At 45.7% G+C, this 13103-nt stretch overlaps 1 protein-coding gene across 1 annotated transcript in view; it reads left to right on the forward strand.

The window, feature by feature from the left end:
- Positions 1–13103, forward strand: part of SNF8 (SNF8 subunit of ESCRT-II) — a 53769-nt gene that overhangs the window by 19545 nt on the left and 21121 nt on the right. The window contains exons 3-4 of the mRNA XM_063959595.1: positions 479–617; positions 7839–7943. Of these exons, the coding sequence (XP_063815665.1) occupies positions 479–617; positions 7839–7943 (244 nt within the window). The remainder of the gene's footprint in view (positions 1–478; positions 618–7838; positions 7944–13103) is intronic.

Raw genomic sequence — 13103 nt, forward strand, 5'->3', positions numbered from 1 at the left:
CTTACCGATAATTCTATTTCTCGGAGTCCGTAGTGGATGCTGGGCGCCCATCCCAAGTGCGGATTATCTGCATTACTTGTACATAGTTACAAAAATCGGGTTATTATTGTTGTGAGCCATCCTTTCAGAGGCTCCGCTGTTATCATACTGTTAACTGGGTTCAGATCACAGGTTGTACAGTATGATTGGTGTGGCTGGTATGAGTCTTACCCGGGATTCATAAATCCTTCCTTATTGTGTACGCTCGTCCGGGCACAGTACCTAACTGAGGCTTGGAGGAGGGTCATAGGGGGAGGAGCCAGTGCACACCACCTGATCCTAAAGCTTTACTTTTTGTGCCCTGTCTCCTGCGGAGCCGCTATTCCCCATGGTCCTTTCAGGAACCCCAGCATCCACTACGGACTCCGAGAAATAGAATTATCGGTAAGTAAATTCTTATTTTTTTACTAATTTGTACTTATTTTTGTCTCTCTTGTAGATGTCCAAGCAGTTAGAAATGTTTAAAACAAACCTAGAAGAATTTGCTAGCAAACACAAGCAAGAAATTCGCAAGAATCCCCAGTTCAGGGTTCAGTTTCAAGATATGTGTTCAACAATTGGAGTGGATCCTCTGGCCTGTAAGTTCATTGACTTTTTCTCCAGTTCAAAAGGGGATTTGTTTTTAAGAAATGATCATATAACCCTCCGTCAGGCGCACCTCTGGGACTCCCGGGTTCAGTATGCCTGACAGGCGCCTTTTAGAAAATCATCATTAGCACCTAATTAACTCAATTATAACGCTCTTAAAGTGATCAGTGACCTTCATTAGGACATACAAAGAGAGAATATTCGAAATCTGATTAAAAAAAACCCTCAAAGTAAGTAATACAAAAAATACTGAAATTTGAAGGCGCAGTGTGCCTGAGAGGCCACCCTGAACAAACCTACATATTTCCGCAAAATATCCACAACCTTTTGTAATTTTCATTCATAAAATGAGCAAAATAAAAAATTAGTAGATGAAAATAAAAGGAAATATGAACCTTCAAAAGTCGGACGAGTTTGGGCGCAATGGGCCTGAGAGGGCAGGAGGGTCACTACTGCACGCCATGCAGGCGGCGGGAAACTGACTAGGGGGATTTCGAACAGCACCTAGAGATAGAAGGTACTAGGAGGGACAGGCCCCTGCGCTCCCTTGGGGCAGAGAGGGGAGCGAGAACAGCTTTGCGGCGCCTGTCGGGCCAGATGCACCTGACTGAGGGTTAACCTAGTCATTGGCTGTAGTCTGTTCAGTTTATGTGGGTTTCCACACGTCACAAACTTATGGCCCAAACTTTTTGTTATTAAATGAGTAGGAGCAAAGTTGGTAAATATCCAGATTTTAAGCTAAAAATGTTAGGACTAATATCTGAACCTCTGATATGCCCCCAATGATAGTAAAGCATTTAGAAGGTTTTAAATAGTCAGATCTGGCTAATAAAAGACATGTCACTTTTGAGGCGATTTTCTACAAAAAGCTGAATAATGGATGAAAGGATGTGGGTCAGGTATGTGGAGGTGCTGTATAGAAGAGACATTAACTTTTCAACTTGCAGCTGGGAGTACATGTGTTTTTTTAACAATATTTTCACAAAGGCTTCAAATTACATAAAAACCACCTTACAGGCATGTTTAGGTTCCCCAAATTTATTACTCTCTTTAATTTGGTCATTAACACTTACCTAATACAGGTTGAGTATCCCATATCTAAAATGCTTGGGACCAGAAGTATTTTGGATATCGTATTTTTCAGTATTTTGGAATAATTGCATACCATAATGAGATATCATGGCGGTGGGACCTAAGTCTGAGCACAGAATACATTTATGTTTCATATACACCTTACACACAGGGGTATATGCAATTGCGGGCGAATCGCGGCAAATTATCGCCGTTTTTTTTAATTCGACACAATTCGACAGGTGAATTCCGGCAGGTGGCTGCCGGAATTCACCATATTCAATGAAAAACGGATTCGACATTGCCGCGGGCGAAAAACGGACGATTTGCCGGATTTTGCCGCGAATTAAAAAAACGGGGAAAACCCGGGAAAAAATGGCGTGGGGTCCCCCCTCCAAAGCATAACCAGCCTCGGGCTCTTCGAGCTGGTCCTGGGTCTAAAAATGCGGGGGAAAAATTGATAGGGGATCCCCCGTATTTTTAAAACCAGCACCGGGCTCTGCGCCTGGTGCTGGCGCAAAAAATACGGGGGACAAAAAGAGTAGGGGTCCCCCGTATTTTTTACACCAGCATCGGGCTCCACTAGCTGGACAGATAATGCCACAGCCGGGGGTCACTTTTATACAGCGCCCTGCGGCCGTGGCATTAAATATCCAACTAGTCACCCCTGGCCGGGGTACCCTGGGGGAGTGGGGACCCCTTCAATCAAGGGGTCCCCCCCCCCAGCCACCCAAGGGCCAGGGGTGAAGCCCGAGGCTGTCCCCCCCCCCATCCAAGGGCTGCGGATGGGAGGCTGATAGCCTTGAGAAAAATGTCAGAATATTGTTTTTTTCCAGTAGTACTACAAGTCCCAGCAAGCCTCCCCCGCAAGCTGGTACTTGGAGAACCACAAGTACCAGCATGCAGGAGAAAAACGGGCCCGCTGGTACCTGTAGTACTACTGGGGAAAAAATACCCAAATAAAAACAGGACACACACACCGTGACAAGTACAACTTTATTACATACTGCCGACACACACATACTTACCTATGTTGACACGCCGACTGCCACAGTCTCCGACGATCCGAGGGTACCTGTGAAAAAATGATACTCCCCTTCCAGCGTCCAGAGATAAATCCACGTCCAGAGTATAATCCACGTACTTGTTAAAAAAACAAACCGCATACCCGACCATGCCAAACTGAAAGGGGTCCCATATTGACACATGAGACCCCTTTCCCCGAATGTGCCGGGACCCCACGTGACTCCTGTCACTGAGGTCCCTTCAGCCAATCAGGAAGCGCTACTACGTGGCGCTCACCTGATTGGCTGTGCGCTGTCTGTGCTGTGACAGCGCATCGCACAGCTCTCTCCATTACTTGCAATGGTGGGAACTTTGCTGTCAGCGGGGGGGTTACCCGCGGTCAGCCGCTGACCGGCGGGTGACCCCACCGCTAGCCGCAAAGTTCCCACCATTGAATATAATGGAGAGGCTTTGCGATGCGCTGTCTGAGCTCAGACGCGCAGAGCCAATCAGCAGAGTGCAAGGACGTTGCACTCGCTGATTGGCTGAAGAGACCTTTCAGTGACAGCTGTCACGGAGAGGTCTCTGCATTCGGGGAAAGGGGTCTCATGTGTCAACATGGGACCCCTTTCAGTCCGCTGGCACGGGTTTTTGCGTTTTGTTATTTTGCCAAGTACCTGGATTATACTCTGGACGTGGATTTATCTCTGGACGCTGGAAGGTGAGTATAATTTTTTCACAGGTACCCTCGGATCGTCGGAGACTGTGGCAGTCGGCGTGTCAACATAGGTAAGTATGTGTGTGTCGGCAGTATGTAATAAAGTTGTACTTGTCACGGTGTGTGTGTCCTGTTTTTATTTGGGTATTTTTTCCCCAGTAGTACTACAGGTACCAGCGGGCCCGTTTTTCTCCCGCATGCTGGTACTTGTGGTTCTCCAAGTACCAGCTTGCGGGGGAGGCTTGCTGGGACTTGTAGTACTACTGAAAAAAACAATATTCTGACATTTTCCTCAAGGCTATCAGCCTCCCATCCGCAGCCCTTGGATGGGGGGGACAGCCTCGGGCTTCACCCCTGGCCCTTGGGTGGCTGGGGGGGACGACCCCTTGATTGAAGGGGTCCCCACTCCCCCAGGGTACCCCGGCCAGGGATGACTAGTTGGATATTTAATGCCACGGCCGCAGGGCGCTGTATAAAAGTGACCCCCGGCTGTGGCATTATCTGTCCAGCTAGTGGAGCCCGATGCTGGTGTATAAAATACGGGGGACCCCTACTCTTTTTGTCCCCCGTATTTTTTGCACCAGCATCAGGCGCAGAGCCCGGTGCTGGTTTTAAAAATACGGGGGATCCCCTGTCAAATTTTTCCCCGCATTTTTAGAACCAGGACCAGCTCGAAGAGCCCGAGGCTGGTTATGCTTTGGAGGGGGGACCCCACGCCATTTTTTTCCTTGATTTTACCGTTCCAGCTATAAAAAAAAAAAAAAAAAATATATATATATTTTAAAAAATATATAAATAATACTTGTGCCTCCAAAAAAGACAAACCAAGTACCTAATCCCTTCTAATATAAATAGATATGCTATTACCAAAAAAAAAAAACACAAAAAAAAACATGTTTTAATTTTTTTTTATTGGTTTCACCCTCCAAAGTGTGGCGGATTGAAAATGACGAATTTACTGTCTAAAAGCACTGTTGTCGAATTTCCAAACTTGAATTGAATACACTTTGGTCGAATTGCAGCACTTGTATCATTGCAGAAAAGTCGAATTTGACAAAAGTCGAATTTCAAAAAGTCGAATTTTGAAAGTCCGTTTTTTTGACGGAAAGCACTGAATTGCATTGACGATTTTTTTTTTTTTGGGGCGAAAAATTCCTGAAATTCGACAATTTCGGGAATTCGAGCGCAATTGCATATACCCCACAGCCTGAAGGTAATTTTTGCCAATATTTTTAATTACTTTGTGCATTAAACAAAGTTTGTGTACATACATACAATTAATTGTATGTATCATATATATATACCTTACAAACACAGCCTTAAATACAATAGTCATAATAACTTTGTGTATTAAACAAAGTTTGTACATTGAGCCATCAGAAAACAAAGGTTTCACTATCTCACTCTCACTCAAAAAATTCCGTATTTCGGAATATACCGTATTTTGGATTATTTGGGTATGGGTTACTCAACCTGTATCCCTTTCCCCAGTGATCGCGCTGAGCCCCCAAAAAAGTGGGTCCCATGGACCCCTCACTTTTAGAAATTGGGGTCCTACCGGTCTTTTTCTGGGTCCCATCGGAATAAAGGTTCGTATTAATCTTAATCTTGTTTGGACACTACAAAAGTGTTGCAAGGTGGGGGGATGGGGTGACAGTGCTGCTGGGCTGTGTAGCATGCAGGACACCCTGCACCAGAGCTGTAACGAAACATTTTGGTGCCCTTAGGCAGAAAGTGAATTAGTGTTCCACCCCCTAGCTAGCAAAGCACAGGCGGCGCGCGCCAAAGGCGCGTTGCTAAATTTTAGGGGCGTGGCTTCATGGGGACAGGGTGTGACCACATAATAGTGCCAATTCACATTACACCACACAGTGGTGCCGCTTATACACATTGCACCAGGTAGAACCTCCTATGCACACTGCGCCAGGTATAGCACGTTATACACTTTGCGCCAGGTACAGCACGTTATACACTTTGCACCAGGTACAGCACGTTATACACTTTGCACCAGGTACAGCACGTTATACACTTTGGGCCAGTTAGAGCACGTTATTATACACATTGCGCCTGTTAGAGCACGTTACTATACACATTGCGCCAGGCAGAGCACGTTACTATACACATTGCGCCAGGCAGAGCACGTTACTATACACATTGCGCCAGGCAGAGCACGTTACTATACACATTGCGCCAGGCAGAGCACGTTACTATACACATTGCGCCAGGCAGAGCACGTTACTATACACATTGCGCCAGGCAGAGCACGTTACTATACACATTGCGCCAGGCAGAGCACGTTACTATACACATTGCGCCAGGCAGAGCACGTTACTATACACATTGCGCCAGGCAGAGCACGTTACTATACACATTGCGCCAGGCAGAGCACGTTACTATACACATTGCGCCAGGCAGAGCACGTTACTATACACATTGCGCCAGGCAGAGCACGTTACTATACACATTGCGCCAGGCAGAGCACGTTACTATACACATTGCGCCAGGCAGAGCACGTTATTATACACATTGCGCCAGGCAGAGCATGAGTGTGGTACTACCCCGCTAGCCCAAGTGGCATTATACCTTTGTGCAGATATGCCAAGGCAGTGCAAATAGAGGGTACTGCATACATGAATTGCCAAATATAGCTGATGGGTTCCCACTTCTTGGCAACCAGATTTTAAGTTAGACACCTCTGGCTTTAGTTTAAAAACACACACACACACACACACACACACACACACACACACTCCTATACATACAGACACACACATACTTATCATAAACAAACATCGACACACACGTATATATACAGACAATAACACAAGCTGCCCATCCCTGTTACCGGGTTGCTGGGTGCTGAGAATAGCCGGGAACAGAGCTCTCTCCACTCCGCGTCTCCTGCCGCCCGCCCCCAGGCTCGCGCTCCATAGACACTGTGCCTGACAAAGCCGTCTCCCCCCCCACCGCCAGGTAATCACTGCTCCGTTATAGCCGCCGCACTCTCTGCTGTGTCGGGCCGTCTGTGAGTGAGGGGAAGCGGCAGCAATGTCTGTCAGTGACCAGGGGGGAGGCTTGGGGGGGGGGTTCTCGGGGAGTAGCTCTCGGCAGCTATTGCAAGGGGACGGGGAGGCGGCACCAACCATGCGGCACCCTCCCTGTCTATCAGTGACGGGGGGGGGGGGCTCACGGCAGCGCAGCACCAATTGGAAGGGGACGGGGAGGCGGCACCAACCATGTTCCACCCGGGCTCACGGCAGCGCAGCATCCATTGGACGGGGAGGCGGCAGCGACTATGCTCCGCCCTCCCTGTCTATCAGTGACCCGGGAGCGTAGCAACGGTAGCATCAATTGGAAGGGGACGGGGAGGCAGCAGGAGGATTTACTGATCGCGGTGTGCAGCGCTCGTCACAGCGCGTCCTGTGGGACCCGCTGATTTTTGAAAACCGGGTCCCTTACTGCTTATAGCGCGTAAAATACGCGCTATAGCGAGTATTTGCGATCACTGTTTCCCACTGTAATATAATAATGCATTGAAAAAATAACCATTTGACACGTTATAAGAGCCCAAATACTTTATGTATAGCCACTAATGACTTTCTATACTACACTGCCAGCTTATTGACTTTGGGTGTTCAGGGTAATGTCCTCACTTGTTTTTTTACCTCACACTTAGCACAGCGAAAGCCATGCAGACGTACTTCCGTGAAATGCATTTTCTAATTGAATAGTGAAGTCACAGGAGCCTGTATGCTGAAAATAGGCTGCAATATGTGTGGTTATGTAACCCACAGTAAAATCTGCACTTAATGTGGCTAATTGAATCTGCACCATAATGATGTTGCTTTGTCGCAAAATGTATAGGCCATATCACTGCTGCTGACCATGTGAGCTGCTCTGAAAGCCTGCGTTCAATCAGGATTTCCAACTAATCCTTCATAATGGAATAGTGTGTAGCTGTATCTGAGAATAGTAAGAACTGGTTATATAATTTGAATACTTTGTAAGCAACATAATAGAGGCAGCCATTTTGTGCACTTATCCAGTTTTTCATTACTTACTATTAGTTAATTAGAACTAATGATTTGATAATAGACATTGTTATGAATATTGGTTCAATCCACAAAATAGCTGCCTCTGCTATGTGTAGTGAACAGTTACACTATACAAAGAGCATTATTGTAAGGCGTAATATATAACTTTAACTTTATCCACCATTCCTAGTGGGAATTACAACCTGCTATTCAATTGCAAACGTTGGTTAGGGAATCATCCCTATTATGTATTTTTACCTCACCAAGAATCAGAGGTTTGAATAGGAACCAGAAAAAAAATGTATGAAATATATTAATTCCCAATTCTTATCACTAACATTTTGCACAAAACAATTCCTAAATTTTGCTATTTGCTTTCTCAGCTGGTAAAGGATTCTGGTCAGAAATGTTGGGTGTTGGAGACTTTTATTATGAGCTTGGAGTACAGATAGTTGAAGTTTGCCTGGCACTAAAACACCACAATGGAGGTGAGTGTAGGGGTCTAGATTTGCAATGCAAAACTATTATTACTTGTTTTACTGTAGAAACACAAATAGTGCACATGTATGAAAGATAAACACATACGTTTTTCTCCCAACTACTGATTACTCATATTTAAGCTGTGTACACATTGTAATATATATCCCATGCAGATCAGAACAATATATTGTACAGATCATAAAGTGTGTATTTCCAATCCGTTGTTCCTGGCCGTCGTTCATTGAATCGTCCCATTGGATGTTCTTCAAGTCCAACGGGACGATTCCACGGCTAACATGACGGTGTTACATGCAGCATGTAATGCTATATCTCGGCGGATCATTTAGTGTGTACGGCGATTGCGATATAGCGTTACACTGCGTTGCAGGGTCGCACTGTCGCATGTTGTGTACCCGTCTGTAGTGGTGGTCTGTTTATTATTATTTATTATTATTATTATTTCTCTTACGTCCTAGAGGATGCTGGAGTCCACATTAGTACCATGGGGTATAGGCACTTTAAGAGTTTGAGAGTGTGGGCTGGCTCCTCCCTCTATGCCCCTCCTACCAGACTCAGTTTAGAAAATGTGCCCGGAGGAGCCGGTCACAGCTAGGGGAGCTCTACAGAGCTTCTTTTAGTAAAGTTTTTTTTTTTTTTTGAGCTCATTATTTTACAGGGAGGCTGCTGGCACCAGCCTCCCTGCTTCGTGGGACTAAGGAAGAGGGGGGAGTAGTGTCCGCCCTGCGGGGTCTGAGCCACTATCTCCGCTGACAGGACACTGAGCTCCTGAGGGGATAGATCGTTCCCCGCCACAGGGGATCGCTCACCCCAGCAGCATGCCGCCACCCCCTTACAGACCTGAAAATCAGTGGCGAGTGAGTCACCGACCCCCCCTAACAAGCGGGAGGGAGGGGGGGGGGCGGTGTAAAGATGGCAACAGGGTAGGAGCGCAGTACTAACTGCGCTCTGGAGGTTCAGCGGTACTTAGTGGGGCGCTCTGAGCCAGGGCCTGAACCCTGCACTGGTCAGCAAGCCTGTCGGGGTCCGTGGATCTCAGCCAGCATTTTACCGCAGGCCAGTATAATACTTGTGAAGAGCGGGAAGACAGCGCCATTTTGGGGGCGGAGCTTCTCTGAGCGGACCCAACAGCGGCTGGCTGCCCGGGGTGTCTCGGCTTTACAACTTTGCCGAGCTGCAACTTGGTCTGGGTCGAACACGTTTGCAAAGTTCTACAAGTTCGATACTTTAGCCTCTGATGACCTCAAGTTCAGTCAAGCAGTTCTGCAGGAGCCTCCGCGCTCTCCCTCCCGTTCTGGGAGCTTTGGTACATCCCCATGGTACTAATGCGGACCCCAGCATCCTCTAGGACGTAAGAGAAGATAGGATTTTGGTTACCTACCGGTAAATCCTTTTCTCGTAGTCCGTAGAGGATGCTGGGCGCCCGCTCAGCACTACGTTTTCCTGCAATCGTTATTTAGTTCAGTACAACTTCGTTTTAGTTATGTACTGCATTGTTACTTGGTAAGTAATGTTTCAGCGGTTGCTGAGTTTTCAAGCTCATTTAGAGTGATGTGCTTTTTATGTGTGAGCTGGTATGAATCTCGCCACTATCTGTGTTAAATCCTTCTCTGGAAAATGTCCGTCCCCTCGGGCACAGTTTCTAAACTGAGTCTGGTAGGAGGGGCATAGAGGGAGGAGCCAGTCCACACTCGCAAACTTAAAGTGCCAATGGCTCCTGGTGGACCCGTCTATACCCCATGGTACTAATGTGGACCCCAGCATCCTCTACAGACTACAAGAACGCTAGGCTGTTTCAGCAGGGCGCCATGACCTGCCTGATTTTTAAAAGGCAAAATGCACCCTGCCCTTTTAGTGGCACCCTGCTAAAATATCCTGCTCGGTGCTTTGCTGCAGCTGTGTGAATAGATGCCATGCTTTGGGGCATCCTCAGCACCTTCGTAAGTGGTGGACACACACCCTTTAATGACGTTGATGCTGGGGCATACACCCATTATTGACTTCAAAAGGGCCGCACCTCCCCCAATAGTGATGCTGGCGAGGTAGCGCTGCCCGGCCCGGCTCGGCTCTCCTTCCTTTTATATATACTGTTAATAAATATATAAATAAATAAAAAACACAGTGGCATAATGCGTTTGAAAACAACCAAGCACATTTGGATATGTATCTCTTATTGCAACTGTTAGTACGTTTTTAGCATCCTTGAATCAGTAACTCATACATATTATTATAATGTATTAATAGTGACAAAACATATAAGCTATGAATTTCTCAAAGTCATAAGATGTACGCTGCTTATTCAAATAGTCGCTGTGACATTTTATTTGTGACAAACTTATAGTTCGTTATTATAAATTGTCATAATAAACTAATTATGCATTTTAATTATACAGTGTTCTCCACAAGAAAATTTTGCCAGCCGGGTGGGGGCAGTGGCATTTGGATGGGCACTGATATCATTTTTAAAGACTCTTTGCAGGTATTGCCCACTTGCTGGCTGTGCACAGATTTTTTTTTTCTGTGTCCAGCTATGGCGTGACAATTGGAGTGCGGGCTGCACTCAGGTGTTACCCCCCCTAGGTGAGACACCAAAGTGCCAACTCCTCTTCACTGACAGCAGCCAGGTGCTGCACTGTGACATTACATGCAGCACCCAGCTCCTGTCATTGTGCAGGAGCCAGCACTGCAGGGGGGCAGCCCTCATCTCTTGGAGACGAAACGGGGTTTGGGTCGTGAGGCTACATACTACCCACAAGACCACTCCACCTTTTTTGTCCGGGTGTGCAGACATTAAATGCACCAGGTGTCACCACTATTAGTGACGCCCCTGATGTCCAGCAATGCATGCTGAGACACAGTGCACTCTGTCTACCCTCTCTGCAATTTTTCTGCTGTCCAAACCATGGGGGTGATTCAGAGTTGTTCGCTCGCTAGCTGCTTTTAGCAGCATTGCACACGCTAAGCCGCCGCCCTCTGGGAGTGTATCTTAGCTTAGCAGAATTGCGAACGAAAGATTAGCAGAATTGCGAATAGAAATTTCTTAGCAGTTTCTGAGTAGCTCCAGACTTACTCAGCCATTTTGACCAGCTCAGTCCTTTTCGTTCCTGGTTTGACGTCACAAACACATCCAGCGTTCGCCCAACCACTCCCCCATTTCTCCAGCCACTCCTGCGTTTTGCAACTCGAACGCCTGCGTTTTTCCGCACACTCCCATAAAACGGCCAGTTTCCGCCCAGTTTCTGAGCCTCATTTTGACTTGTTTTAAGGACATAACATCAAAGTTGGATCAGCCTGTAGTGTGTTTTTCCACTTTAATTTTGAGGGTGACTCCAAATCCAGACCTCCATGGGTTAATAAATTTGATTTCCATTGATAATTTTTGTGTGATTTTGTTGTCAGCACATTCAACTATGTAAAGAACAAAGTATTTAATAAGAATATTTCATTCATTCAGATCTAGGATGTGTTATTTTAGTGTTCCCACACGCGAACCTGGCACTCCAACAGGGCAGCTGGACCCCAAATACTTTATCTTGCTTTTGTGTCCTCCTGGGGTATTGTAACCCCCTGCATATGTAGAAAAACGAGGCGGTACTCCAAGGCTCGTAAGGCAAAGACAACTTTAGTGCACACACATCAGTGCAAACACTTCAACGTTTTGGGGAATGATAACCCATCATCAGGATATCGTGCAGGTGAAATCAAACAACTTTATACTTACAATTCCCTCTGATCCTGCTCACCGCCGGACGCTGTCCCGTGACTGACAGCGGAAGTGACGTCATCGCCGGAGCAGCACCGGGGGCAGGCTGGGGAAGGAGAACACAGGACTGGTTACCAAGGTAACAGTCTGTACAAACAAACACAATTGAAACCAAGTGACAGCAGTGTTAAGGTGTAGAACATAGCTTCTACACAGATGTGTAATAAAACTTAGTGAAAATAAGTTAAATAAAATATAAATGCACAACATAGCATAAAAAGATCAAACACATATAACCATACAGGGTAAGTAAATCGTTGATAGAGATCTGGCTGTATACATAGGTAATAGAACAATAATGAAGCTAGAGGGTTCCATAAATACATCTTGCATGATGTTATTCTTTCTTTGTATAACCCTTGTCCCTTTGCCATGCTGTTGATGCAAGGTAATTTACCATTATTGTTCTATTAGGTTTATAACCGAAAGGAAAAAAAAAACAAAAGGCTGAATAATAAAACTAAACACGGAGACTGGGAGTCTTGTTGAGGGAGAGAATGTTATAGCAGATCATCTTAATAATTATTTTTGCTCAGTATTCCCTACTGAAAGAGAGGGGAAGGGGCCACAGTTAAGTTGCAGGGATATTCTATAGATTGTAAGCTTGCGAGCAGGGCCTTCCTACCTTTGTGTCTGTCTGTTTTTGCCCAGTTTTGTTCTATTACTGTCCTAATTGTAAAACGCAACGGAATATGCTGCGCTATATAAGAAACTGATAATAATAATATAATCAGGAAAATGAAACAAGTACATTTAAGAGCGTAAAGAGGTGCTGGTAGCACCATTAACATAATTATACAACCAGTCATTAGCTACAGGAGTTATTCCAGAGGACTTGAAAAGAGCGAACGTAGTCCCATTGCACAAAAGTGGAAGCAAGGAAGAGGTAAACAACTACAGACCAGTGAGTCTTACATCAGTAGTAGGGAAATTGATGGAAACACTCTTAAAAGAAAGAGTTATAGATTATCTCAATCCAGCAATTTACATATCCCAAACAGCATGGATTCACTGTGGGCAGATCATCTCAAACAAACCTTATTGACTTTTTGACTGTGTGATAGATAAAGGTGGAGCTGTGGATATAGCTTATCTAGACTTTAGTACGGCTTTTGACACTGTTCTACATCGCAGACTGCTAAATAAACTTGAAAGCTTGGGATTAGATACTAAAATTGTTGAATGGTTGCAGGATAGAAAACAGAGGGTTGGAGTAAATGGAGTGCATTCACAGGAGAGAAATGTTACCAGTGGAGTACCCCAGGGATTTGTACTTGGACCAGTGCCTTTTAATATCTTTATTGGTGACATTGCAAATGGCATTAAAGGCAAAGTATGCCTTTTTGCAGATGACACAAAGGTATACAACAGGGTAGACACATCAGGA

This window comes from Pseudophryne corroboree, chromosome 3 (genome assembly GCF_028390025.1).
Source record: "Pseudophryne corroboree isolate aPseCor3 chromosome 3, aPseCor3.hap2, whole genome shotgun sequence".
Classification (NCBI taxonomy): Eukaryota; Metazoa; Chordata; class Amphibia; order Anura; family Myobatrachidae; genus Pseudophryne; species Pseudophryne corroboree.